This window comes from Coffea eugenioides, chromosome 1 (genome assembly GCF_003713205.1).
Source record: "Coffea eugenioides isolate CCC68of chromosome 1, Ceug_1.0, whole genome shotgun sequence".
Taxonomy (NCBI): Eukaryota; Viridiplantae; Streptophyta; class Magnoliopsida; order Gentianales; family Rubiaceae; genus Coffea; species Coffea eugenioides.
Genome location: NC_040035.1, coordinates 1069876 through 1096630, shown reverse-complemented (window position 1 = coordinate 1096630; position 26755 = coordinate 1069876). Strand labels below are relative to the sequence as shown.

Sequence of the window (26755 nt, the reverse complement as noted above, 5' to 3'; positions counted from 1 at the left end):
TGCTAATTCTAGTGTTTAGATGATTCTTATCACTATTAACTATTAACTAGACAAAAGGAGCACATATGAGACAACTCTTTCAATTGAACAATATCTTCCGCCAGCGTAACTACTCTAATATCACTTGTCTTCTGAGTTCGGATGTGGTTGAGGAGTTACTTGGAATTGCACTTTCCTTAGTTGCAAAGTGGTTGCTTTGCTCACAGCCAGCTTTAGTGCTACTGCTTCGTCCGTCAAAGTGAAGCCATTCAATAAGGACAAAATGGTACATCCAATCGTCACACCTCCAACTAAAAGGACAAATTGCTGTAGCTCACGGCAACGAATAGAAGCACTTGGAGTGTTAGTTGTCACACCTCAAACCCAGAAAAGTCAAATTGAGGTGGACAATACTAGAATGCAGATCACTGTTCCTACGCACCAAGTTTTGTTCCTGGATTTTCAAACCCAAAAAGGAACGGGAAAAAAAAAAAATTTCTTGTATCAAAACACTTTTAAAGTCGAATTACTGATGACCATATCTAGATGGTTCCTTCTTGTAGGCAAAATAATTGTAGTTAAATTGAGTACGTAATCTCTTTCTCATTTCTACTGCTTAATTTCGTTGATCACATGCCATAGCATGATTGATCGATTAGGGATCGCCATGTGTACCTGTTCAAGTGTGTGCCAAGTTTCCTTTACTTTCATCTTTCATTTCTTTAATCCATGAGTGTACATATTGAGTGTCACTATGAAAGATGAACAGGATTGATTCTAGATACAACATTATGGAACTTATTTTCTTGTTGACAAGAAAATCCCCAGTCACTACTCAAGAGTGCATATTGGATAAATCTCGCTCCGTGCAATAACCGGTCAACCACATGGAACGCACTAGAGAAATCTTGTGGATGGATAGATGTCCCAAAAGAAGAATTGACAAGAAAACATGACACCAACTCTACCATTTTGAACATATGAAGCTTATTCCACAAAAGAACATGGAATGAGAGTTTGACACAAACACATGTATGTGTGTGTGTGTAGCATATTGAGTTAACTATGCTAAAGCCTAAAAAAAATAAGAGATTCACAGACAGGCAAATAAAAACATTCTATCAATAAAATGCTAATCGACAGAATGACTTCTAACCATAAAACTGCGACATGCTTTTTGGTTGGGGATCTATTAGGAGAACACTCAACAATAAATGCATCAACTGTAGGAAGGTGTAGAAGAAGATGGATCATGGAATGAGGAATCCCTCAAACCAAATTACGGAATGATGTGAAATAACATGCAGCAACACGTTTTTTCTTGAAACTGATATGAAATATCATTAAGTACAAATGTCGCAGGATCGGTTTGCCAGAGTGAAAAAAAAAAAAAAAAAGTAGAGGCAAAAGGATAAAGCAATCCCATCATCACTGTATAAAATTTATTCGTGCACAATATGATTATGAGCATTCTTCAATCTTACAGTACAAGTTTCTGGAACCTTTACATCTGAATGGTTCAAGGGCTATTGAATCTTTTTTTTTTTTCTTTTTTGAACAATTGTTTTGCTATATCATTGATTGGCATAATTGGGTTTACAATACAAGCTTTAGCAGTGGTGGAGGCAAAAAAATTTAGGTGAAGTAGTTATAGTAGTAGTTCATCGATCCTTCTCTATGGAGTAATTATTTTCAGATGTTATGTCATATTGAACGGGCTCAATTTTCAATCTTGCCTACTATCATTCCTCAAATACATATTTGTATAGTTTGATGAAAAATTCTATGGTCTCTTCAAGGAATCATTTTCTCAATTTCTATTTTTCAACGTCGATCGTTGTAAAAATTTTAAATAATTATTTCAAAATAATATAAGGGTCCAAAATAATTATTTCACCATCCAACGGAGAATTTATGCTGAAGGTGTGATTCTTAAAAGGGTGTTAGAATTTCTCTATTTTGTAATGTCAACTAAAATGGTAAAATCGAAATTGTGCATTTTATTTTTTTTACTAGAATCCCATCTCTTCGTTTAGCTAACATGGCCGAAGTTGATTTTTGTGGTCAACCGATCATCCAACTTTGCGAGTTTCTGCACTTTTTTTCTTAACTTTTTGGCTCTGAAATTAATGTCAAGTTTCTATGTAATAATTTGGTAACTAAGAAATTCAATACCTGAAAATTTGTTCAAAATTCTATATCCTTATGCCCACTATTCACAACAAAAGTTTTGACAAAATGTAAAAGACATTTGGGATTCATTCTCTTTTTGGTTGCCTTTTTTTTTTTTTTTGGATGATTAGTGATAACATTAATTTTCTGTGCATAAAACCCGTTGTTAGGAGAAAAAGAATTTTCAAAACCATCTCTAATTCTTTTTTTTTTCATCAATGGCACACATGAATATTTCATTCACAACTTGATATTCATTTGGGCTTCTTGACTTCATTGAGAAAATATTGAAAGACAAATAAATGTATGTCAATGGGGTATTTTGGAATTAAAGCCTTAAGATATGGAATCTGTCAATTTCTTTTTACAGCTAAAATACTCTTGTTTTTATAACTCTTTAATTGAATTTGCGCCCCCTCCCCTTTCCTCCCCAGACAAAAAAGGAAAAAAAAATGAGCTCGTTGTTTAGAATACTAAAGACAATGACTAAGAAGCATGATATGAACGTTTTTCGTATTCAATGTATATCATTATCAGCGACTTATAAAAACCCAAGGAAAATTCTCAATGCTTGAAGGGAAATTTTCATCCACTAGAAGTAATGAGTATCGGATGTAGTTTTGTTGGGTACCATACGTATATTCCTAGTAGTGTTTAGTACCACAAGTATACCGATGTAGCTTGTTGAACGCGTCGAATGTCGTTCATACATTTTTGCACGACCGAAAGGTAAATCAAACTATTCCGTATTCGAATCGAATTCGAATTGATAAGAGTTTCAAGTCAGCATTGAACTCTTTTTTTTTGTGTTCGATAACTTTCAAATTCGAAAAAGAACTCGTTCAAACTCGATTCAACAACTAAACAAGTAAACCTTAACAAAATTTCAATATTGTTAAAATAATCAAATAAGTTTAAATACTAGGGTATTCGAGTTGATTAGATTCGTTTACTCCTCTATCTTTGTATAGTCACAAAATAGAAGAATTAGCATACATCTCAAAGTATTTTGTGTACAATGATGATAATTTAATTAGAAGTCTAGATTTTTTTTTTTTTTGACAAACTAGAAGTCTAGATATTGAACAGAGATAGACAACAATTTCCACCATCAATTCTCCACAAGAGTTAATGCTTTGAAACTAATTGGAAGACCTGTTCCGATAGGGCATGCATATGTACATCAAAGACAGGTTGGTAACTTATTTGTCGTATGGATCGGTAGCCTTGTGGGTTAGAACGTTCGGTTAGTCCACCTTTGCCATACTAATTTCTTCAACAGCAATCCGGTAAAGGTACTGGGAAACTACCGGTCAATCAAAAGCCAAAAAAAAATCATGCAATGCAATTGGAAGTAGATATATATACTCCTGCTACATATAAATGCTCCGTGCTTTTATAGGTAGTTAGACAAATCTTCAAACTTTTTAGGTATAAGCCCACCATATATTTCTTGTTCAGGGACAAACGTAGCGGCTTGCGGTGGTAGAAAAATTTTCTGAAGCTGCAAGTTTGGATTCTAGACTCGAAAATATTGTCAGCAGCCAAGCCCATTAACCATTTGATCGTGTTAAAGGTGATGATGCCATTGGCAAGAGAGCTGGACGCAGGGATCAGTAGCTGTATATGTCTCAATGATCATGTTTCCAGGTGAGTCTGCAATCTGTATACACCACTTGATGATTTCTTGCTTTCATTGTCCCATTTCTAATACATGAATGCAATAATGCTTGGTTAATTACCATTGATATCATTTCCCTTGAGCAACTTTGATGGAAAATTTCAGAAGTAAACGTTTTATGCACTGTCAGTATATATATCAGTATATATATCAACGGGTTTAGATGCATGTTATATATGTAAAATTTGATGTTTAAATTCGAATTGAGATAATGTAGCATGCATATCGGATACCATTGTATTCCCAGATAATGGTTAGATCATAAGCATTATGTGAAGTGGCAAACTAATGAGTTTAAGTTTCCATCTAAACTTTCTTGATTACTTTAGATTCAATATGACCAATTCTATTAATCCCTATTCTTATTAGATGGTATACGTTAATTAGTTGTTGCTACTATACCCAAATAGTAGTATAAACTATAAAATACTCGCCATACCAAAACATAAATATAATGGTAGAAGAAAAGTCAAGGACAGCTACCTGAGTTTTTTACATCAAAATTCTCAACTGACCTCATGAATTAAAGCACACAACATCATGGCCTCATGAATGCCATCATAAAATTCTTCATCAAGTTTTACATTGGATTATTGAAGAAGCAGAATCGTTTAGTTTGTTTCAACTAACATGTTAGGTCATGGGCAATTACTTAAACCTCAATCTCTTGTGACCATTTGGTTCACACATGCCTAGGCCATATGTCTAAACTACTAACTAAACATGAAGCCTCCTGACCTCAATTTTTCTTGTTATATTGCAAATATGCATACTTTTGTATGTGATTGTGTGTGCATATATAATGAGTCAATTGAGTCAAGAGGGCCTAACAAAATCAACTGTCACGCTCACTTAAGCTGTAAAATGACAAACATTTATATATATGTATGTATGTATGTATCTACGTACGTATGTATCATATCATACCGAAGATTATTATTTTCAAGACTCACTTCGATATGAAATAAGTTTTACAAAATTAATAGCAATCGAACAGGACTACTGGTATGGGAATTACGTAATACTTGCTACTTTGGAAGATGCTTATCAACCAAAAAGAGTAAAGTTAATACTTGAAGGATAGGTTTGCATTGGGAGGCAAAAACCCTGCTGGAGATTTGGTCACGTCTTCCTGAAAAGTGTTACAGATATGAATCTCCTGCAAACTGTCTAATCTGATTCGCATATTAGAATTAAATCCCACCATCCTAAGAAAATCAAGAACAGTTTTTTTTAAACTAAATATGGAAGACACAATGGCCACCAACTAGCCTGCCTGATCCAATCCACAACTATCAACTCCAAAATATGTTGTTTGTCAACAACTGTCAAGTTAAGATTAGCAGATTGATTAATCCATTTGTTTTGGAAAGGTGACAAAATTTGCATAAATGTGGTACACTTATTTACTTTTCTCTGTCCTCTAAATTGTTGATTATGCCAAAAGAATTGTTTGTTCTAAATTGGTAGTCTTTCCTTTCCTCCCTAAGTAAAACTGTCACCCTTTTGGAGAATCTAACTCAACTAAACCATTAGAATGAGTCAGAAGTTGAAGTCAACCATGTGTCTACCTACCATTCCTGCACACTGCAATTTTTTACTGGTAGCTTTTGAGTTGAAGGGCGGACACATTTTTGGGACCATATGATTTTCCAAATTTCAACCTCATAAGTGCTCCCCAAACTACAAGTTTCCAAACAAATCAAAATTCAAGCTCATCCAAGGAAAAAAGAACAAAGAAATTAATGGTGCCAATATCTCATTATATGCTAGTCTTAGGCATTTCACTAACTTAACACATTCTAACTCCTGAGATTTTTACTCAACTCACACACTAATATACAAATACTAATTATTCCTTAATTAGTACATTCTAGTTGGTTTTTTTTTCCCTTTTTGGCATTTATTGTTACATATTTTCCTCTTTCTTTTCTATCAGCTTAACTAACCTCTTGTCTAGAAAGAGCAAGTAGTTGAGTGCTGCTAGCTCTAGTCTAATCCATATATAGGAACTCCCAGCTGAGAAGCAGAAGAAAAACTGGTATTGTTTGGTTTGTGCTAATCTAGCCCAGTAAAAGAAACTGATTTTTATATGCAACCCTTTTTTGATTAGCCGTATGCATCTCAAATTAGATGATTCAAATTTTGATATGTAAACATTCATTAAGATCATAATAGAACATTTAACTTCCTATTATTCTTCAAAAAAAAAGAAAAAAATTGATGGAGACACCAAAACTTAATTAGACATAAATAGGCAAAATTAGAAAACCATAAATAGTTATTTGGTGTAAAAATTAGGGTTATTAACCCTTTATCCCCCCTTAACGTTTAGTGTCACTATCAATTTCTCTCTTAACGTTACATTTTAGTCATTTTATCTCCAAAACTAACGGTTAAACTTAACGAAATTTGTTAATTAAAGTGAAAAGACATGTTTAACCCTTAAAATTATTATCACTTTACTCCCATAAACTATAGGCTCATTATCAATTTACTCCATTGAGTTATTTTTTAAGCAATTTATCCACCGTTAAACCAATTTAACAAGTTCAAAAACTTTAGAAGAAAGTACCCTCCTCTTTGTATAATAAAAACAATAAAAAATTTAGAGTGGCTCTTCTCCTTTTTAGTATCAAGAAAAAAAGTCAAAATATTAATCTCTTTCTTCTTGACAATCTTAATAATATTGAAAAAAAATAGAAAGATGGGGAGAGGGAGAGGGAGGGAGAGAGATAGAGAGTGAGAGAGAACTCAATTCTTTTTTTAAAAATTACAAATAAGAAAGAATTAAATATTTTTATTATTTTAAAATTATTTTACTTTTTTGTTTACTACCCAATTCCAATCCTAATCTTGACAACTTTAAAGTAATACGACAATGTTAGACTCTTCTTTATTTTCTTTCTTTGCAAAATATAATTTTGTGTTTCTTTCTTTCCTATCTCTTTTTCTTTTCGCAGTATTAATAAGTGTGAAAAAAGAAATTTGAGAAAATCCTTTTATTTTTATATTTTTTAATCTCTTAAAGTGAAAAAAAAGGAAGAATTACTATTCCAACTTTTTATTTTTAATTATATATAAAAAAAGGTAAATAGATTTAAAAATTTTTTACCATACTAGTTAGATTAACGATGAGGTAAAATGTCTAGAAAATAATGTTAGGGATTAAAGTGATTGTATTATTATAATTTAAAGGGATAAAGTGATAATAATAATATAGTAATGCTATAGAATAAAAGGGAATTTTTGTCCAAAATTTCTTAATATGTTGAGTTGAATTACTTATGGGGGTGAAGTGACTAAAAAATAATGTTAAGGCGTAAGCTAATAGTAGTGATATAATTTAAGGGGGTAAAGTGATAATAACCCTAAAAATTAAACTTAAGCTCAAAGCAAACTAGGTAAGATCCAATTTGTGATTAGGTTCAACTAAAATTCGTTTAGAAAGCAATTCATTAATCTTCTTCCATTATCAGGTCCAAACAAGACTTGGGCATCCAAGTCACATTAACCAGCCCATCGGACATGAGACAGCCAAACTCCCTTGTAGACAGTTCTCGTTGGCCCAAAAACAAGACCACTTATTTAATCAGGCCATGACCACATAATTTTTTCTTTTTTTTCATTTTTGCCCTTTTGGAGGTGATTCAGTGCATTATAAAATTGGACCATGCTGCACAACTGGGTATGGAAATCTTCAAAAAAAAAAAAAAAAAGGCTGGTGAACAATTACTAATTTTTCACATGTAAACCTAATATACTCCACCTTAAGAAGAATCTTATGTTTTAGTTTTTTCACATAATGCTATGGATGGATTCTTCTATTTGTACCTAAAAGACACAAGATAAAAGGTGTTTTATTACCTCGTTCACAAAAAGTTAATTTTATATATCAAAATGTATGTCATCATTTTTTGAGTGAATCCATCCGTTCTTTTTGGTATGTTGGGCATGAAATAGAAAAAAAAATGATATGAATAACATAAACTGTCCGTATTGGGGTAGCTCAACTGGTTTTTGCTCAGGGTTTTTACTCCAAGGTCTTTGGTTTGAGATCCAGTTGTTATCATCCTGGGCATCGGTCGGACTTGCTCTACTTGGACACTGTGAGATTAGTCGGGTGTAGGGCCGGATATCCACAATGTTGGAAAAAAAAAGAATAACATAAACTAGTTGTTAGTATAAAATGAGATAGTAGTACTTATGTTATCAATAGTCAGTAGCCACTAACCTTAGTGTAACAAAAATGAATTAGATTTGTTGAGGCAGAGGACATAATTGTCGATGGTGAGTGTAGTACTAGAATATTTGATTTTGGAATCAATCTTAACATAGTTCTGAACCGAGGGCGAAAGTAGCCAGATTGGGGCTATGCTTATCAACTGATTTGGCATGGTTCAAAATGCTTCTTAATGACCTTTACAAGTTTGACCAAAATCACGTTTGATTTTTTTTTCCCCCTAAGATCCATCCAGCTGATAGAGATATTGAGTTAGATAACCATGAAAACTCTGATTTAACGCTCAATTTCTTGCCTTGTTCCTTCTCCATTAATTGTAATGAATAAGGATTGAGTCTTCTTTGAACCCAAAAACAAAAGAAAAAAAACTGATTATATCATGTTTAATCTTTTTTCTATTTGAATTAGACCACCTTCCTTTTCAAGTCAAGTTCTTAAACTTTTTGCAGCATGGATCATGCAGTTAGCTCCCACATGCATTACAAATTTTTTATGTCTCGCGGTATAGAGTTAGACTATGAATGGTGGGGAATGGGTGTTAGGCAATCGACTAAACTAGCTTTTTTCTAAGATTTGCCTCATTATATAGCAATTATTTCTCAATGCACACCAAAATATGACTGTTTCTGCAGTTGAAAAGAGTATTGTGAATTTTGAAGAGATTAATCATCAAAAGTTATGTCCAATGAGTTATCGAAATTAATGTGATAGGAACAAATAATAGCTAGTTGCTTTTAGTTACTATGTCATTGGGGATAAAAGTCTCAAGAAGCAATTATCTTTTCAAATAAGGATCAAAAGGACCAGATGCCATAGACTAAAGGATGCTCTACCTTTACACATTAACTTCAAGTTTTGCAAGCCATTTTCTCCTCTTTATAAAAAATAGTCCTAAAAGTCTTACACCTACACATATATATACACACATTTGCTGTGAAACTAATAAAATATATTGCTAAAATAGGGATTGGAATATTAGAAAAAGAAATAGAGAGAAAATAAAGAACTATTTTCTTATTATTTCAACTGATCAAAAGTTGTTACAAAAGATGTTAGAATACTTCTATATACAGGTAATATAAGATCAAAGGTACATGAATCCTATTAAACACTCATTAGTACTTCAAGTACATCAATTGAATAACTCCATAAATGGACTAATGAATAATAAAAGGATTCATCCAATGTATCTTCTTCATTCAATGTACCAATGAATCTGGAGGGTGATTATGAATCAATCTTAACAACATATATATACATATACATATACATACATAGACTTACATACATATATATATAATAACAACCATTCACAGTTGAAAGTCATCACTCAAACAAGTCAAACAACAGCCTATGCATGGAAATTCACTCTGGGGGACATACTTGAGGAATTTAAGCCTATGACTAACTCGTTGGTAATTTGTTTTTCTTCATTTTGTTTTCCTGTAAGCAATTCATTGGCAATTTAACTTTTGTAAGTACTGCAAACCTTTGATGTTTTCGTTACAGCTTTACTGCACAAAGCACACGAGTATACTGCCTCTTGCATTATGTATACGCATAATCATAATGCCAAAACTTCTAAAAAGTCCCTGAAACGTTTTAAATATTGCCTTCATATATATTCGTTGAAGTTATAATAGTTTTTTGATGCTTCGTGCCTCCTGGTGCTTTAGCAGGTCCTCCATATCATCATCATGGGGAAGTGAACGCTCTGATCGATAAGTTTCTAATGTCTCGGCTTCATTAATGACAATATTTATTTGCTGCAAGTAAGTGCTTCTTTGTTTTTTCTTCCCCACACAAACTTTCTTAACTTTTGCATAAACTTTTACTCTGTTAAGCTGCATGACCTGGTAACCTTTGCATAATCTGTTGTCCGTATATCATATAGAATGTAGCCATCTATTCTACACTTTTCTTCTGAATAATCTTCTATATATACTGTCAGGTTTAGATGAATGATAATTAATTTAAATATGAATTTGTGTCCAATTTTTACATATGTATTATGCATCTAATTGTGGTAACGTATATACTATCAGTATATACAAGATTTAATTTTTTTTCTTAATACCTAGGGCTTGGCCATGCCATTGATATTAATTGGACTGACCTGGCTTTTAACCTATTTATCATATGTTACGTGGGTTACAAAACATGATGGCCAAGAAACAAGGGTTAAAAATGCTGCAGGTTTAAAAGTTTTTAGAGCTTAATGCCACGGGCGACTCATTATCTTTTGTGGCTTATGCAGTATTCAAGATTAAAATTATAACAAGTGACAGTCCACACAATTCGAACTCCATAATACTGAATAAATAATTAAGAATCTTTGCCTAAACCTTTTAAGTTCTTTAGAAGATTTTCACTCCAAATGTAAATGCTAAGGAGCAACAAAAACCTGAATGATGGAGGGCGGAAGCTGAAGCTTTATCAACCTCTGATTCATGTCTAGTGTTCAAGAATCAAGGAAATGTGTGTTCATTGATTTATCTCCGGTTACAAAAAAACATGATGATGCAATCATCCAAGCAACAAATGGTATTGATATCCAGATAAATTATTGTATTACTAGTCTGCTAGTATTAAACCTATCAATTAGTCATACAAATTATTTTCCTCCGTGGTTTATCTTGATTCCTGTTGTTGACAAATTAATTGAATGTTCAGCACTTTTACTACTCGATAGTGGAACTTTTCTTGAACACCAGTTACCGAATCGAAACAGTAAAAGGACCAAAGAAAGGTCATTAAAATAGCAGTACGAATCTCGAAGTTTTGCCAGGTTTATCAAATATCAAGTAAAAGAAAAATTAACATTCAGGTACTTATAATACATGTCGTGAATGTTTGCAATATATGTAATTAACGCACACAGCATTGCAGCATACCACAATCACACCACACCAATAACAGGAAAAGATGATTATCGACTACAAGAAACAAACCTCCATCACACGCAGTGATGCAACCACTTATACATGATACATAAAATAGAAAGACAAAAACCCTAGAAATCTTATCAGCCGTATAATAAACTTTTTATATGTTGTAATTCAGAACTGCTTTTCAACTTTTTCATTCGTGAGCTTGGGATCATTGTGATCATCAGAAGAAGTGGAAGCCACCGACGGAGCATCCCATCCAGGACCAAATGTGAATGCAGTTGTGGAAGATATCAAAGCATCACAATCTGTAGCAGTGCTCGTGCTATTGGGCTGCAGCTGCTGTTGTTGAAGTAGGTTTGGGCTGTTGAAAGCATCCTCGTTGATTAATGAATTTAAGAATGATGAGAAAATATCATCAGTGCAATAGTTGGTATCATCATCGTCTTCATTGCTAAATCCTTCATGACTGCTCCTCAAATCCATCCCATAAGTAACATCCCCTTCATGATCAGCATTCTGCATGTTCACATGAACTTTTCCAGCTGTTGTTTCAGGGTTTTGGTACTGATCGTCAGAATTAAATTCAATCCCATCGATAGGGATGTTGCTAGTACTTGCATCTCTCGAGTCTTTGATAACTACTGCTGCAGAAGGCTCGTAGCTACTGGAACTGGGATGATCAGCTACTGCGTGATGCAGTTTGGAGGATGAAGCTTTGTTTTCATTGTTGGAGTCGGAGTAATTAGGTTCCAGAGGCTTGTGAGTTCTTGGATCAATTCCTTGGCTGATCAACTTCTTACTCAGGTGAGTGTTCCAGTAGTTCTTGATTTCATTATCCGTTCGTCCTGGAATTCTCCCAGCGATCAAAGACCACCTGCAACCATAACATATACAACTTAGGAGAGTACTAAATGAATTAGTGAAAGCACACTAGTATTGTAAGACAAATTCTCGTCCACTGTATTGCTCCTCGTACGTTTGTCTTTCAACCTAAATGTTCGAGAAGAATCTTGTGTGCATTTGTTGCTCGATGCATATTACCTACGTTTGTTGGTCTCAAAAAGTTTAGATCAGAAGAATCTACCGGAATTCGTCTCCCAAGAACAAAAGAAATCCCGCATCAAATAGGGAAAAACAACGCTTTTTCAACGAGTGGAACAGTGAAACCCTAGACCTAATGGTAAAAAAAATAAAAATGTAAAACAAACCCTAGTCAAGAAAGGCACGAGAATGACGACATGGAATTCTCTGATCAAAACCCTCCAAAGATATTCGCTTTTTTTTTTTGGGTTTTGTTTTGTTAGTCTGATGAGTATATAATAATATATGTGATGGACCTGTTGCCAAGTAGGCGATGGAGGCGGAGGATGAGATCTTCTTCATCCCAGGCGATGTGGCCGCGCTTAACGGAAGGACGGAGGTAATTCATCCACCGGAGACGGCAGCTCTTGCCGCAGCGGAGGAGACCTGCCTTCTTAGGCAGAGTCCTCCACCGGCCTTCGCCTTCTCTCTTGATGTAATCGCTTAATAGCTCGTCTTCTTCGGGTGTCCACGGACCTCTCTTTAAACCCACCTTCGTCTTGTTTGAAGAAGCTCCAGCTCCTGTATTATTTGTTGCTGCTGCTGCTTGTGGTTTTGATGAAGGGTTCCTCATTTCGGCCACTCTCCAGTAGTTTTTGCCCTTGTTCTTGTGGTTGTTGTCTGGTAGATTTTGAAGACGGAATGGATAGCTGAAAATCGAAATGTATGCTTAGGAGCTAAGGATGGAGATAGAATTGTAGCACACGCGTACCCCATGCGAGCGTGATGGCACGCGCTGTCGTTGGTGGATTACGATTATTTGGTTAAGAAAGTTCTACTACAGTTTTTTTAAAATACATTATTTCAAATATTCCTTTCAAAGAATGATGAATTTTGTTCGTTTAACATCATCCATCTTTAATTGATCTATTTGTGCGGTTTTCACTTGTCACCTATTAAGAAAAAATATTGAACTTGTATGCTCTTATATTTGCCAAGATTTATTCATTGCTTTTCTTTGAGCCCAATTCCTTAGATTATAGTTGAAAAAAAAAAAATCAGTGACATGCATCTAAAGATATTAATATATACACTATCAATGCACTAACATGTATGCCTTTACATGCATGCTACCTTATTCTAATTTTGAATTTGAATTTTATTTTCTGCACATATGACATGCATTTAAAGATATTAATATATACACTATCAATGCATACAAAATTAAGGATAAACTACAAAAAAGTCGCATGTGGTAAATCTAATATACAAAAAAATTCTCCATAGTTTTAAAATATACAACACGACTCCGTACTTTGAACTAAATTGTAAAGGTGATGGAATCCGTTAAACTTAACGGAAATGACTTATTGGAATCTAAAAAAAAAAATTATACCTAATTTTTAACAAATATACTTATTCTACCCCTGAACCCTCAATTCTCTCTATCTAAAAAATAAAACAAATGATTTTTTTATCTGTATTTTGCTTAATTATATCAGGGCATTCTGGTCATTTCATTTATTTCCGTTAAATTTAACGGATTCTATCACATTTATAATTTAGTTCAAAGTACGGAGTGTCGTGTTGTCATTTCATTTATTTCCGTTAAATTTAACGGATTCTATCACATTTATAATTTAGTTCAAAGTACGGAGTGTCGTGTTGTATATTTTGAAATTACGGAAAATTTTTCTGTATATTAGATTTACCTAATGGAGTTGTTTTATTTTTTATCCCAAGATTAATCATAAATAGAAAGAGAAAGAGACAAAGACAGAAAAAGACAGCGAGGGGTAAAAAAGACACGTGACAGAGAGTGAACAGCACGCGCAAAGAATGCACTTGGGAAGACACACAATGCCTATCCACTCAACGTGATGTACGTAATTTGGTCTGCATCTGGGGCCAATTGGGATCCTTGTTGGCCCCTACAAATTTCCGCTTTCCAATATTGGAGAAGGAAAAGGCTCGTGGTTGGCGCCAGCCCCCACGCGAATGGCCGGTGGTTGGCGTCTCTTCCTCAGCATCGTCAGGTTCTGGGTCGAATCTCGCAGCAACATCGATTTGTCCGAAAAAATATTGGAGAAGGAAAAGGCGCTACGCGTCCCCTTGTACCAGTCGGCGCTTTCTTCTTCTGCTTCTTCTTCTTTTAGTTTTTTTTTTTCTTTTTTTTGGTGCAAATGCTAAATCTTCAATTCAGACAACAGCAGGCAAAGTTGCCAGATTTCACGTTAGGGATCAAATTCACCTTTCAAAAGATATTAGCAAACCTTGTAAAACAAAAAATGGAATACATATTGAAAATCTAACCGCGTTTAATTGTCAGTAGTTAAAAGGGATTTCAAACGTTAATTAGAAGTAAAATTAAATTAATGAAAGTGTCTAAATGCACAAGGGAGCAATAGATTATGAGTTTGTGCTCTCTTTTTCCGTTCTTAATTATCATTTTGGGTTTTTATAAAAGAAAAAGGATGGTTTATTGATGAAAAGATGAGTCTGCATTTTTAGGGGGCAAAAAATGGTTGGAAACTAGTATCATTTTGGTTTCTTGTTAACGAGGCTACTTCCTATGTTGGAAAACTTTGGAGAAGAACTGATATTATAATCGATCGGTGTGGAAGAAAACACAGTTCCCACTGGACATCTAACTACAAAAATTAATCTGAAAGAATTTTGATAGTAAAAGATTAGAAAAGTAGAATTGGAGGGAGTCACAGAAGGTATTATGCCAAGCTCAAAGGTCATTTCTATCATGTGAAAATGACACACTAAAAATTGAAGGGTATGAAAATTGTTAAGAAGTCTTTCTAGTTTTGACACAAGGTATCCCAATAATATATAGGATGGACTTGTTCTTGATTGATTATTTTAACTGATTATAGATTTTGATTGTTTTATAATCAAATTTTGTGATATTTTAGATTGCTTTTATATTGTGATTATAGAATTTTTAATTTTTTAATGAACGTAGAGGCTAAAGTTTATAATCATTCAGAGAGTAATTTTTGATGATTCTGATTATTCTCCATGATCAAAGTGAAAACCACATTATTTACCGACTCCACCCAACCTTCCTAAGTTTTTATAGATTTACACTCCACTTGTGATTTCTGTTACTGTCAGCCCAATTTCTGTTGTTCTTGAAAATTACATGAACTTAACGTCAATAATCAGAATCACACCTCAGTTTGTCACAAATATTGTTGCAGAGTTGGGCATATCTTTAACTTGATTGGTCTTTAGCTACTTAAGGTTTAATTTCAGTTTCAAGTTAATTGACATTTCATACGGTTTGTCTTTGCTGTAGAAGTTTTTTAAAAATTTTTTGAAGTGTGTTTTTTTTAAAAAAAATATTTTGAAGTGTATAGTTTAAAAATTTTGAAAAATTTTTTGAGATTACTGTAACTAAAGTTTTTAAAAAACTTGTAGCAGACAAACTTGACAAAAAACTTAGCTTCCAAACAAGGTCTTTATTGTTGGTTGAGCCCATGCCAACCCTTTTTGTTGTAACTTTTTCACTATTACCATTATTAAGAACAAACCCTCAATGTATCCTCCTAAACCAAGCAAATCTTAAGACTTGGTTTATCAACTTTTTGCAAAAATGTATGAATTAATAGATAAAATACGTAACTGTGTACGTGAAAAACTTTTACTGTAACAGCGTACCTGAAATTGTGCATCTCTTTTAAATTGTTTTTGGAGTGTTTCCGGAGACTCCAAAGACAAAAAAGTTTCTTGTGAACCCAACCTTCACAAAACAAGTCCGAAGATGAAAAGGCAACTCAATAGTTTAAGCACAATAAATAATCATCTCAAACAAAGCCCCCCATTCTCATATTAGGCAGGACTTGAAGAAGCAGCTGCTGCTTTTGCAGTGCCTGCACAGACATGTGAGAAGAACATCATAAATTTTGTAGACCAAAATCCAGAAGAATTAAGCAGATGCATGGGTGAGGCAAAACAATGAACAAACAAAATAAATTGCATAACCTAACTGATCACCAAATGCAACTAGTCTATAAAGTCGTATACTGTAGTTTGACGTGTAAATTAAAATACCAAATAAGCAGCAAAGTCACCCAATAATTTGCAATTCTTGGGGAAAAGAAAACAAAAGCGCACGTTTGGCTGGCTTCAGTTGGTTTTCCTCCTTCAATAGATCATGCATCATAAGCCACCCTTCCTCAACCCTTGTCAGCCATGGTTGAACTCTTCGGTCCTGTTTCTACTTTTCTCCTTCATCAATAGCTAAAGACAGCTGCTTAAATCACGGTGAAAGGTCCTCACATTCCCTCCAGATCCTCCCACGGACCATGCAATCACCAGGGATGGTGGGTGCCTGATCATAAACTCGTCTTCTATTTTTAGTAGGGCTGCAGGCAAGCCAAGTTTACTTGGTCAAAGACTCAACTCCAACTCAATTTCTCAATATATATATATATATATAGCAAGTTGAATTCGAGCATCAGTATTTAGTACTCGAGTACTTAAGAATATTATGAAATGACTATTATAGGTTCATATCTTAGCAAAAATGGAGCTCGAGCTTCCAAAAGGTTCACAGTATTCTTGAGCTCAATCGAGTCAAGCTCAAGCTTGATTACAACCGCCTTGAATCGAACTCGAGTTTAATGTTATGTACTCGTTTGAGGTCAAATTCAAATAGTATTGGCATTGATCGAGTTCGAGTTTTTAGTAGCAAGAAAAGCATTAGCCAAATTGGTTAGTGGACATTGGTTTTTGCCTCAAAAGTTTCAAGAAAATAGGTGGAAACGAGTTCTGAATTCACGACTTTCATCCCAACATTTATCAAAGGCGCTTGCTTTTCTATATCACACACACTATAATAAAAGTAAAATTAGTCTTATAAAATCTTTTACATTTCCCTATTGAATATTAACTAACGTTACATTCATATTTCTTTTCTGATAATACCTTACATTTATGCAGTATCTTGCAAGGCATCGGCAATGTGTCTGATCAAGACCAAAGCAATTCCAATACCTACCGTCTTTAAAAAGAATTAACAGGTGCCTCTTCTATTTAATTATCATATTTCTAGCGGTAATTTTTGGATTGAAATACATACAGTTTAAGAGGGGTAAATGTCTATAGAGGATAGGCTGCCAAAGAATGCTGGTCACCTTAAATTCTGATACAGATGTAGCTAGTAAACTGTCTATACACTGTAACTCTGTAATAAAAGTCACATGCTACTCGGGAAAAAGATACTGGTACAAGGACTTGTTATGTAGGCATAGTCTGCAATCTTATATGCTTGTACTTCTGATCTGTGTTGAAGCATCTTGCTGTTTCTGTGAGGCCTTTAGACAAGACTTGTTCCAATGCGTAAGCCCCTTCCTTTAGTGCAGCATCAATCTAGTGAACCCAAAAAGTGAAGAAGTCAGCTTTTTCGCCGTTCCCTTTCGTGTTTCAAAAGTTAGAAATGAAAAATATTGCTCAGAGAAATTCATTTGGGAAGCATGATAGAAGTAAATGTCATCAACGATCGCCAAAATGAAAAAGGATACCCACAAAAATAAAAAAAGAAACAAACTGCAGCCAACATAAGGAGACAAACAAAGTCAAATACAGAATGTATCCTTTTCATGAAACCAAATCTGGTGAAAATTGTCCCTTCCAGGACATCTGATGAAATTAGAATCTGACAGAAATCAAGTTGAACTAACCATTAACCTCATGGCTGGGCCATGGCATTACCTAATGGTTCCAAAATAAGTCCTAAAAAACAGCTTACAGGCTGCAGAATTCTGTATTAACAATATAAGAAGGGTAATTGAAGAGAGAGGGGCCTTTCTGAATGACATACCCGTTCCCTAGCAGCCGCATTAAACTTTTGCAGCAAAAATGCTTTTGGATCCATTTGACCAGGAGGCCTGCCAATACCTAAGGTGCAGAAATAATGGCTGTGCCCTTCACACTGTAATGCAAAGGAGCAGGAAAAAGGAAAGCAACTAACCTATTCTCAATCTAGGAAACAGCGTATTTCCTCGAAAATTATGTATTACACTCTTCAGCCTGACAAAATATCAAAACATGCAAGTAGGTCAGACATCCTGAATACAACAAAAACAGAGACCTTTTTGAAAGTAAAATTTCCAATTTCTATACAGTGACAGGTGTATTTATTTGCATGTGCACAATATTGCATTCTTCCATTTCAAAAATTGTATCATTGGTAACACTTCCAGCCAGGGGGCTAAAGATTTAGTCCTTTGGCTTTTTACCTTAGTGCAATGTGTTGGGGAGTTAACTTATTCTAGTAATCGTCATACAGAGCAAGGAACAATGGAGAAAACTGATGAGTCTGGATATCTACTGGGCACCAATTCCTTCTATAGGAACGATTATAATTTACTCATAATGGATGGTTAGCAGTATCCTCTGTAAACCTATAAAAAAGTTAACAAGTACAGACCAATTTCAGTTTTCCTGTACAGCTATACCAAATTGAATCTTCTGCAAGCCCACAAAGTCCCACATAATCTGAGTATGCATGTGTTTGCTATTGAAATAAAAACTGATCAGTTCCAAAAGGTAACTTTGTGAAATAATGTCTGATCCCAAGACAAACCACTCCAAATAACTAGTGTGTACCTGATAGATGGCAGTATAAAAGAGTAATAGCTGTTTGCGCAACTAAAGGAAACTAGGGGGTTGTGTGCCAGCTCAATTTTCATAAGAGAGTTAAAATAACGATAAGTAGACTCCTTCAATAACCTTTCAGAAAAAATTGCACAAGTTAGAAACTGAGAGATCTGATAGGACAAGAAAATAAAACATTGGAAAGAAAGAATTTAAGGCTGCTTCATTGCAGTTTATTCAGAAGATACTAAAGCAAAGCTTTTGGATGTACTCCCAAGAGGATAAATTTTAAGAACTCCTTGTCAACCAGCTGCATGCTCAATTTGAGCAGTGAATACATGTTTGTGGGAATTCAGTGAAAGGGAAAAGAAACAGGGAACAGGAAGGGGCAAAGAACCCTCTGCCAACACCATAGATGAAGTGCTTCTTGTCGACCAAGCAAATTAAAATATGATCAACAAATACTGAAGTTTAGTCAAGTTTAGTCGGTGACCATCAAGATCGTGCAATGGCTGTTTAGTCAAGTTTCACTTGCATTACATAACCAGACAAATAGAAAGAAAAACACTATTATCACTTTAGGAGAGGGAGGTTGACAAGGACAACAACTTGTCAGGACAATGGAAACTAATCTTATACAATATCAACACAGAAAGTTGGTATTTCATACCCATTATGACTTCCATGGCCCCCGTTGTGATGAAGACGAAGTACGCCACATGGCAAGTTCATGTCATCATGAAACTACAACCAAAAAACATGTCTTTACAATACATCCCTTAACCCAAAGGTAAACATATATCAGTCAAGATTGAGCTACCTACCACAATGACACGATTGAGAGGAAGCTTATAATATGCTGCAAGTGGACCACTCTGAGCCAAAAAAAAAAAAGGACACATGGAAGTAATCATGAAATGAATAGTTTGTATGCTGAGCAATACTAAGTGAAAACACAAACAAAAAAGAAGGTTTTCTCAAAAAGTAATTAGGAAGGAAAAAAAAAAGTTTAAGACAAACACTTTCTGTGAAACATTTTGATCTTGACCACATTCCATATCTCCAACTAGTTTATCAATAGAGTTATCCTTTAAAAGGCAAATAAAAATGCTTCACAACACTAAAAACATATAAACCATGCGAGAAAGGAAACTTTTTGCCACAAAATGAAAACAAGTACCAGATTAAATCAGCGTTGCAACAAATTGTAACAAAGATCGTATTATTGGCAATCAACAAAAATTCTCTGCCACTCTTTTGTTCTTTTATTTTTTTCTTTTGTGTTAGTTGATCATTATTCATTTGCTCAATCTAGATTTTGGGAAAGAATTGAAAATTATAATACTAATTTTGCAGAAAACAAGAAAAGGAAGAAATAGAAGGACAAGCATAACTGCTATCTCATATATATTTTTTCTTAAAATGGAAGAGCAGCCAGAACTATCACAGGAACATAATTTATCATAATGAGCATATTCAAATTTGTCAACCTTGGAGATGTAAAGGAAATATTTAATCACTTACAGATTCACCACTGAGATTCATGTATGTTTGGGGCTTTGCAAGGAAAACAGGGACGCCATTTACAAAACCTGAAGATCAATTAATCAACTCCTGTTGTCAAACTTCAAAGGACAAGCATGCTTATTGCAAATCAGGTTCAAACACAACAACACATGTATATGGTCTACACAAGTCAAGTATCACTACATGCCTTTTCCAAATACAGCTTTGCAGTGAACCATGTCCATTGGAATCCCTACTGCCTCTGCAAATGCATCGATCATTTCAAACCCTACCTGTTTCAATCCCACAGCGGTAGAGCAAAGTTAGACCTTCCAACAAACAAAAGCATACATCATTCTTGTAACAAGAAAATCCTCAGACATACATTATGTCTTGTTCCCTTGAATTTATCACCGGGATTCCCCAAGCCCACAAAGAGCCATGGCTGAGGTGAAATGCTGCAAAAATAGTGCCTTGACAACCTGCTAAGCATCTATTACTATTTCATCAATTCCCCCGGTTATCTGTTAAAAAAACATAAATTACTCGCACAAATAGTCATGCAATACAGTAAAGTCTCAAGCTTTTCTAAACAATGTGCTGAAGTAATGTCACAGAACCAATTGAAACAATGAACTATTCATAATTACTATCAATATTCACTTGCAGCTTTCAAGAATTCTTTTTTTCTTTTACATAAATATATAACTAACAGAGCACGAAATTTTGTCTTCCCTGCACCTTTTTCCTTCATGGTGATGCAATCCCCAAAAAAAAATACTCAAGAGAATAAATGCAAGTGATTTAGATTGTGAAACTCAAGAGAAACCTATATCTGGGCATATGTTCAAAACCGAGGCTTGCTATGAGAAAGCAACATTGTCCAACATCATTGAGAAATTAAAAAAGGAATCCTTTTGGATCAGAGTCCCCAAACATCAGCAGAACAAAACTATAGCAGCATGAAGTTTGCATTCAATTGCCAGACAATCCCACCATTTCATACTCAGGAAGCAAAGCATAACAGCAAAATATGAGCATAACACCCAGAAGGCATACGCATAATAGACCCAAGTTGGAGGATTTTCTTCTTTTCTTCAATCAGACGAAGAAAAAGTCTTTGAAAGTTTCGAAGAAAGAAAACTTAACCTCAAACAAAAAAATTCGAAAAACCGTAAGAATATATATAACCACTCCAATTCTATCTGTGAGAGTCAAATGATGTTGCGTATGTACTTACAGTTTCGTTGCCCGGTTGGTTTTTGTTTGGTCTAAAGCTGCTTCGGCTCAGAGGACTGGCCAGCATCGGCCATGGAACTGATGCGCCTGCTGGGCTTGCTTGTTACCTGTTTGATTAAATGTTCCCCTTAAGCATACATCATTCATGCATGTGTTTTTGATTCTCAAATTTCTCAAAATTAGATGCAGTACTAGGTTTTGTTGGATAGGTGGTTATATCTCATAAAACACGTTTTTTCAATTCAATTATCTTTTTTATCTTTTCATTTTCACAAACATCAAATCACAAAAAAAAAATTAAAAAACTAATATATGACTTCAAATTCGATTAAAAAACCATTTGTTTTATTTTAAAAGAATTTTTTCTTTTCAAACTTCGAAACTTGAAATTTTAATATATGAAAGAAGCATCATCAAGAATTAAGAAAGTTGTTACAATAATATATGACTTGAGTGATATGAAGTTTAGCCCAGTTTGCATATTGTCATATTCAAACTTGAATTCGATGCTTAGTAGCAATACTTAAATTCGAGCTAGTTGCTCAAACAAAATTCGAGTTTGGCTCGACGTAATACTAAGAGGCTCCAAATTCGATTGAATAGAATTTTAGCAAACTCAACAAATGGTTAGAGGCGTAAATATTACAAATAATCAATCTAAAAAAGTAACTTAATTATTTATAATATATTAATTAAATATTATACTGAATACTTGACAGAATTCAACGAGCTCTCAAAGTTTAACTCGAAAACTCAATCGAATAGTTTAAAATTGATTTAAGTTCAGCATTAATCAATGTCAAGTCGAGTACTTAATCGAACTATTCGCAAATTCGAGTCAAGATGCTTGACTGATTTGCCCATCTAAAGTCGACTTCCAATTAAAGTAATAAATACTAACTTGAAAATGTTAATATGCAAAATATAATTGATTGACAAAAAAAATTAAATATAAACTCTCAAGATAAGAATTACAGGAATTTCTATTATCACAAAATCAAATAACATTTATTATCACAATTTGTCTTTACGAGTTTGTGTAGAAGAATCCAAATACATTATTACATTAAAATCATGGCTCAAGAGAGATTATAATCTTATGTAAAGGCGAGATTAGTTCTTCAGCATCCTTTTTTTTTTTTTTTTATAATAGTTCTTCAGCATCTTTAACCACAAAAAGAAGAGGGGAGGAGTTTCCACGAGAAAATAAAAAGTTTCCACAAGCATATGACGCGCGAGGCGCGGCTCGTGCAGGCCCCCGTTGTCCGCACACCTCGTTTTCCACTGATTTCGTCTTCCCCGCCTTCGCATCCTCCTGAATTCTGTAGCTGCAGCAGCCGAGAGTAGGACGAGAAAATGTTGAGAAGAGTAGCAGCTCAGGCTTCCGCTAATTATCGGCGCCTTCTCGCGGCACCATCATCTTCTTCACCGGGCATATATAACCCATTTCGCCAATGCTCCACTTCCACTCCTTCCTCTTCTTCACATTCACACACTCCTAATAGTACTTGCGTCGAACATTTGGAAGACTCGGCCTGCACTCCGTCGCCATCTACCAAAATCTCCATCGACCGCTCTGGCTTGTACAACCCACCTGGTGCTTGTTACATGCTTAGACAATTTTCAATGCGAATTACTTCAATTAGCTTAATGACCTAAATAATTTGCTTCTGAACTTTGGCAGAACATTCCCATGGCCCGACTTCTGATTCTGAGCTTGTTAAGCATCTAAAAGGAATCATCAAATTCAGGGGTGGACCCATCACGGTGGCGGAGTACATGGAGGAAGTCTTGACGAACCCAAAAGCTGGTTTCTATATTAACCGGGATGTTTTTGGAGCTCAAGGAGATTTTATTACCTCTCCTGAAGTGAGCCAGATGTTTGGGGAGGTGATTTTTTTTTAACCTTGATATGGTCAAAAGCATGTTTTTTAAGATGGGTTGTCTGTTTTTTCCTGATTTAGTATTGTTCTTAAACTACTTATATGTTAGATGATTGGTGTATGGGTAATGTGCGCTTGGGAGCAAATGGGACGACCGGAAAAGGTGAATTTAGTTGAACTGGGACCAGGGCGAGGAACTCTCTTGGCAGACCTTCTAAGAGTAAGATAGAGTGTTGTTTTTTGCTGGTCCATTGATGAATTGTGGGGTATTGTTTATTGAATTCTAAAAGGTTGCAATTGTAGGGTGTTTCCAAGTTTAAGAACTTTACAGAATCTGTGCACATACACATGGTTGAATGCAGTCCAGTGCTGCGGAAACTCCAGTATCAGACCTTGAAATGTGAGGGTGAGGATGGGGAGAAACAAATAGTCAGTACTATGACTGGCAGTCCTGTATCTTGGCATGCTACAATGGAGGAGGTTCCTACTGGATGTAAGAAGATATTTTGGGCTCTGCATCTGATAGATATATTATTAAAAAAATAGAAGAAAAAAATAAACAGGCATACCAATGATGGGAGCTGAGCTTGACTGCTGCTAATATGTTTCATTCACTGTATTTACTTGTTTGGAATGCAATATGCCTCCAAAATGGACTTTTTCTGTGCAATGTGCACGTGAAGTTGTACAGTGCTAGTGCTCGGGCATTGATGTCTACTTTTGATTCTCCTGTCTCCTAGTTTACTTACGATTTAGCTCAGTCAGTTTGATTATCTGTTTTCAGTGAAATGTTTTCTAATGCATACATGCTTGAGAAGTATATCTAAATTTTGTCATAACGGCTGTTCAGTTTCAGTTTGGAAATCCTTGCCCATATTTTTTCTGTAAGATCTCCTGTGCTTAGGAATCAATGTCATAGCAGTCTAATGTGTTATTGATGTTTTTAAAATCCCTGAAACTAAGTACCCAGGCAATGGTTTTATGCTTTTTTTTTTCTCCAGTGCCGACGATCATTGTAGCCCATGAGTTCTATGATGCCCTTCCTGTTCATCAGTTTCAGGTGTGTATAGTAGAACTGTTATTTTGACACTTTTGTTCTGTTATTTTGTTGCATCATTTATATGTGAATGCATGTGATTGGGGCTAACCTTAGAAACTTGATGCTGAAAAGTTCTAGATTTCACGCATAGCTGGAAATTTTAGCAACTATAGATTTTTCATTTGAGCTTCTGTTAAGAAAAAAATTAATTGCAAAATCTGGTAGGTTGAATAAACTTAGGTTACTGAATTCTTGCACTTTATTAATTGAGTTGTAGAATCTAGTGTTCTTAGGGGCCATGTGATGTGATTTTTGTAATTTTGGGACTCGTCAAGTTTTGGCTGCTTTGTTTCTGAAACTCTCTTATAAGCCTTTGGAACTAGAACACTGTTCCATTAATTATGGTACCATTCTGGACTTTCAGGCTGATAACACAATGCTTTCTGTTCTTCTGTGATTCTCTGACTTTTTTTCTCTTGGTTCCTCTGTTGTTCTCCATCCACTCATAGAAGGATTCTGAATCAAGAAGAGCAAATCTTCTAGGGCTGTTCTTTTGATGTAACAGTCATATCTCATCTGAAATAAACTAACAACAAAAAAACCCAAAAGGGAAATAATTGATCATCTTATGTTGCATCTTGTTATTCCCTTTCACGTTTACCCTGTTTGTGATTTGTCTGCAGAGAGCTTCTCATGGATGGCATGAGAAAATGATTGATGTTGACGAAAACTCATCGTAAGTCTTAGAATCATGTCATCTTTTCTTTGTAGGCATAGTTTTAACTAAAAGGGTTGAATTTGCTGATGATAAATGGTGTGTGGTTTGTTGTTTAGGTTTCATTTTGTTTTATCTCCTCGGCCTACACCTGCAACTCTGTATTTAATGAAACGCTGCAAGTGGGCTGAGACTGAAGAAATAGAAAAGCTTTCGCAGGTTGAAATTTGCCCAAGAGCAATGGATTTGACTCAAACAATTGCTAAAAGAATAGGTTCAGATGGTGGTGTAGCTCTCATCATTGATTATGGAGTCAACGGAATAGTCTCAGACAGTCTTCAGGTTGTTGCCTTGGTTTGTCATTGCACTCTACATGCACTTGGTTGATTGAAGCTGTGTTTCGGATATCGGAGTTGCTTGATATTTTCTTTTTTTGTGTAAAATTAGGACTTTTACTGCATAAGGTTTGTTTTATTATTGAATCTTTCCAAACTGGTGCCCCATGTTAATATCAATTGTTCTGTTGAGATTCATTAGCTAATAAAGGAAAAATTATTCCAGGACTCATGACAGCTTTTTGCAGGCAATTCGAAAACACAAATTTGTCAATATATTGGATAATCCTGGCTCCGCTGATCTCAGTGCATATGTTGATTTCACTGCAATAAGGCACTCTGCTGAGGAAATTTCAGGTAACCTCATTCTCATCTTCTGAGATTTTTAGTTAAATTATTTTGCTTTTGGAGATAGAAATCTGAAAAAAGAAATAAAAACCTACCTCAAAAATACACGGAGAATGTGAAAATTACTAGTTTGCAAATGCTGATAGGGTGATGTTTTGCAGAAAATGTGACAGTCCATGGCCCAATCACCCAGTCTCAGTTTCTTGGCTCTCTTGGCATTAATTTTCGAGTAGAAGCATTGCTAGAGAATTGCACAGATGAACAAGCTGATTCCCTGAGGACAGGCTACTGGCGTTTGGTTGGCGAAGGTGAAGCCCCATTTTGGGAGGGTCCTGATGAGCAGACACCTATAGGAATGGGTACGCGGTACTTGGCTATGGCTATCATCAATACGGAGATAGGTGTTCCAGTGCCATTTCAGTAAATACGCTTAGCCGGAATACTCAACTCTTCAACTTAGAATATGCTACCACGGATTTGTCTGTAATTCAATGACCCACGCCAGGATGCTAGTCATATTTGAAGGTCAGAGTTCTATCCATGTTAGTTCTTCCCTGCATTTCTTTCAGAAATCAAAATGCTGTTTCCTGCTGGATTATCAAGAGCATATTGATCAAGGAGGTGTGCAGTCTGGGGTAGCATCTCCATGGAGAGCTGATTGCACAAGAGCTTCACTGGTAAATGGTTCAAATAGCAGATTCTACAAGATTGTGCAGCTTCATTTCAGGGAAGTTTTGGGTTCCGAAGATAAATAGCAGCTTATACTACTGAAAATAAAGCTTTTCTTTAACAGACTCAGTATGGATGTTAGTTAGGTGTTCGTATTGTCTTCAGAGTGACTGTTCAATCTTGGATTTTTGACCCCCCACAATGAACGTCCTAGTTATATGCTCTTTTAGAAGTCAGCATAGGGCCAGTTAGTAAGGTATCTAAAATGGGATGGTGTTCTCTGTTTTGACAGAGATTAACCAGACTTTACCCTCTGAAGAGGCTTACAACTCGTAGTTGGGAATTAGGTATCATTTCAACTCATTAATTCCCAATTGTGAGGGATGAAATAGGACCACACATGTTCAATTGCGAATTGTACTA

General features: G+C 35.0%; 3 protein-coding genes and 1 long non-coding RNA gene across 7 annotated transcripts; 2 read left to right on the top strand and 2 right to left on the bottom strand.

The window, feature by feature from the left end:
- The first annotated feature begins 3568 nt into the window (after positions 1-3568).
- On the top strand, positions 3569-11229 carry LOC113751000. The gene is made up of 3 exons (XR_003464754.1): positions 3569-3801; positions 9755-9847; positions 11139-11229. It is a non-coding gene; the product is annotated as an uncharacterized LOC113751000 (long non-coding RNA).
- On the bottom strand, positions 10845-12883 carry LOC113750984 (transcription repressor MYB5-like). The gene is made up of 2 exons (XM_027294864.1): positions 12304-12883; positions 10845-11840 (listed from the first exon to the last, which is right to left on the bottom strand). The coding sequence occupies exons 1-2, from the start codon at positions 12618-12620 to the stop codon at positions 11135-11137; spliced, it is 1023 nt and encodes a 340-aa protein (XP_027150665.1). The 5' UTR covers positions 12621-12883; the 3' UTR covers positions 10845-11134.
- A 4121-nt stretch (positions 12884-17004) lies between these two features.
- On the bottom strand, positions 17005-21504 carry LOC113779132 (peptidyl-tRNA hydrolase, mitochondrial). 4 transcript variants are annotated; one of them, XM_027324595.1, is made up of 9 exons: positions 21345-21504; positions 20490-20597; positions 20313-20397; positions 20123-20190; positions 19423-19473; positions 19269-19342; positions 17973-18031; positions 17823-17899; positions 17005-17371 (listed from the first exon to the last, which is right to left on the bottom strand). In XM_027324595.1, the coding sequence occupies exons 1-9, from the start codon at positions 21408-21410 to the stop codon at positions 17240-17242; spliced, it is 720 nt and encodes a 239-aa protein (XP_027180396.1). In that variant the 5' UTR covers positions 21411-21504; the 3' UTR covers positions 17005-17239. The 4 variants fall into 4 exon arrangements, with proteins under 4 accessions (XP_027180396.1, XP_027180403.1, XP_027180412.1 ...); XM_027324602.1 differs by having other exon boundaries at positions 20490-20628; positions 21345-21435; XM_027324611.1 differs by lacking the exon at positions 21345-21504 and adding an exon at positions 21164-21181 and having other exon boundaries at positions 20490-20628.
- Positions 21505-22588: 1084 nt separating this feature from the next.
- LOC113777334 (protein arginine methyltransferase NDUFAF7, mitochondrial) lies at positions 22589-26755 on the top strand. The gene is made up of 9 exons (XM_027322369.1): positions 22589-22940; positions 23028-23233; positions 23336-23446; positions 23530-23719; positions 24228-24286; positions 24949-25001; positions 25100-25322; positions 25564-25672; positions 25825-26755. The coding sequence occupies exons 1-9, from the start codon at positions 22700-22702 to the stop codon at positions 26085-26087; spliced, it is 1455 nt and encodes a 484-aa protein (XP_027178170.1). The 5' UTR covers positions 22589-22699; the 3' UTR covers positions 26088-26755.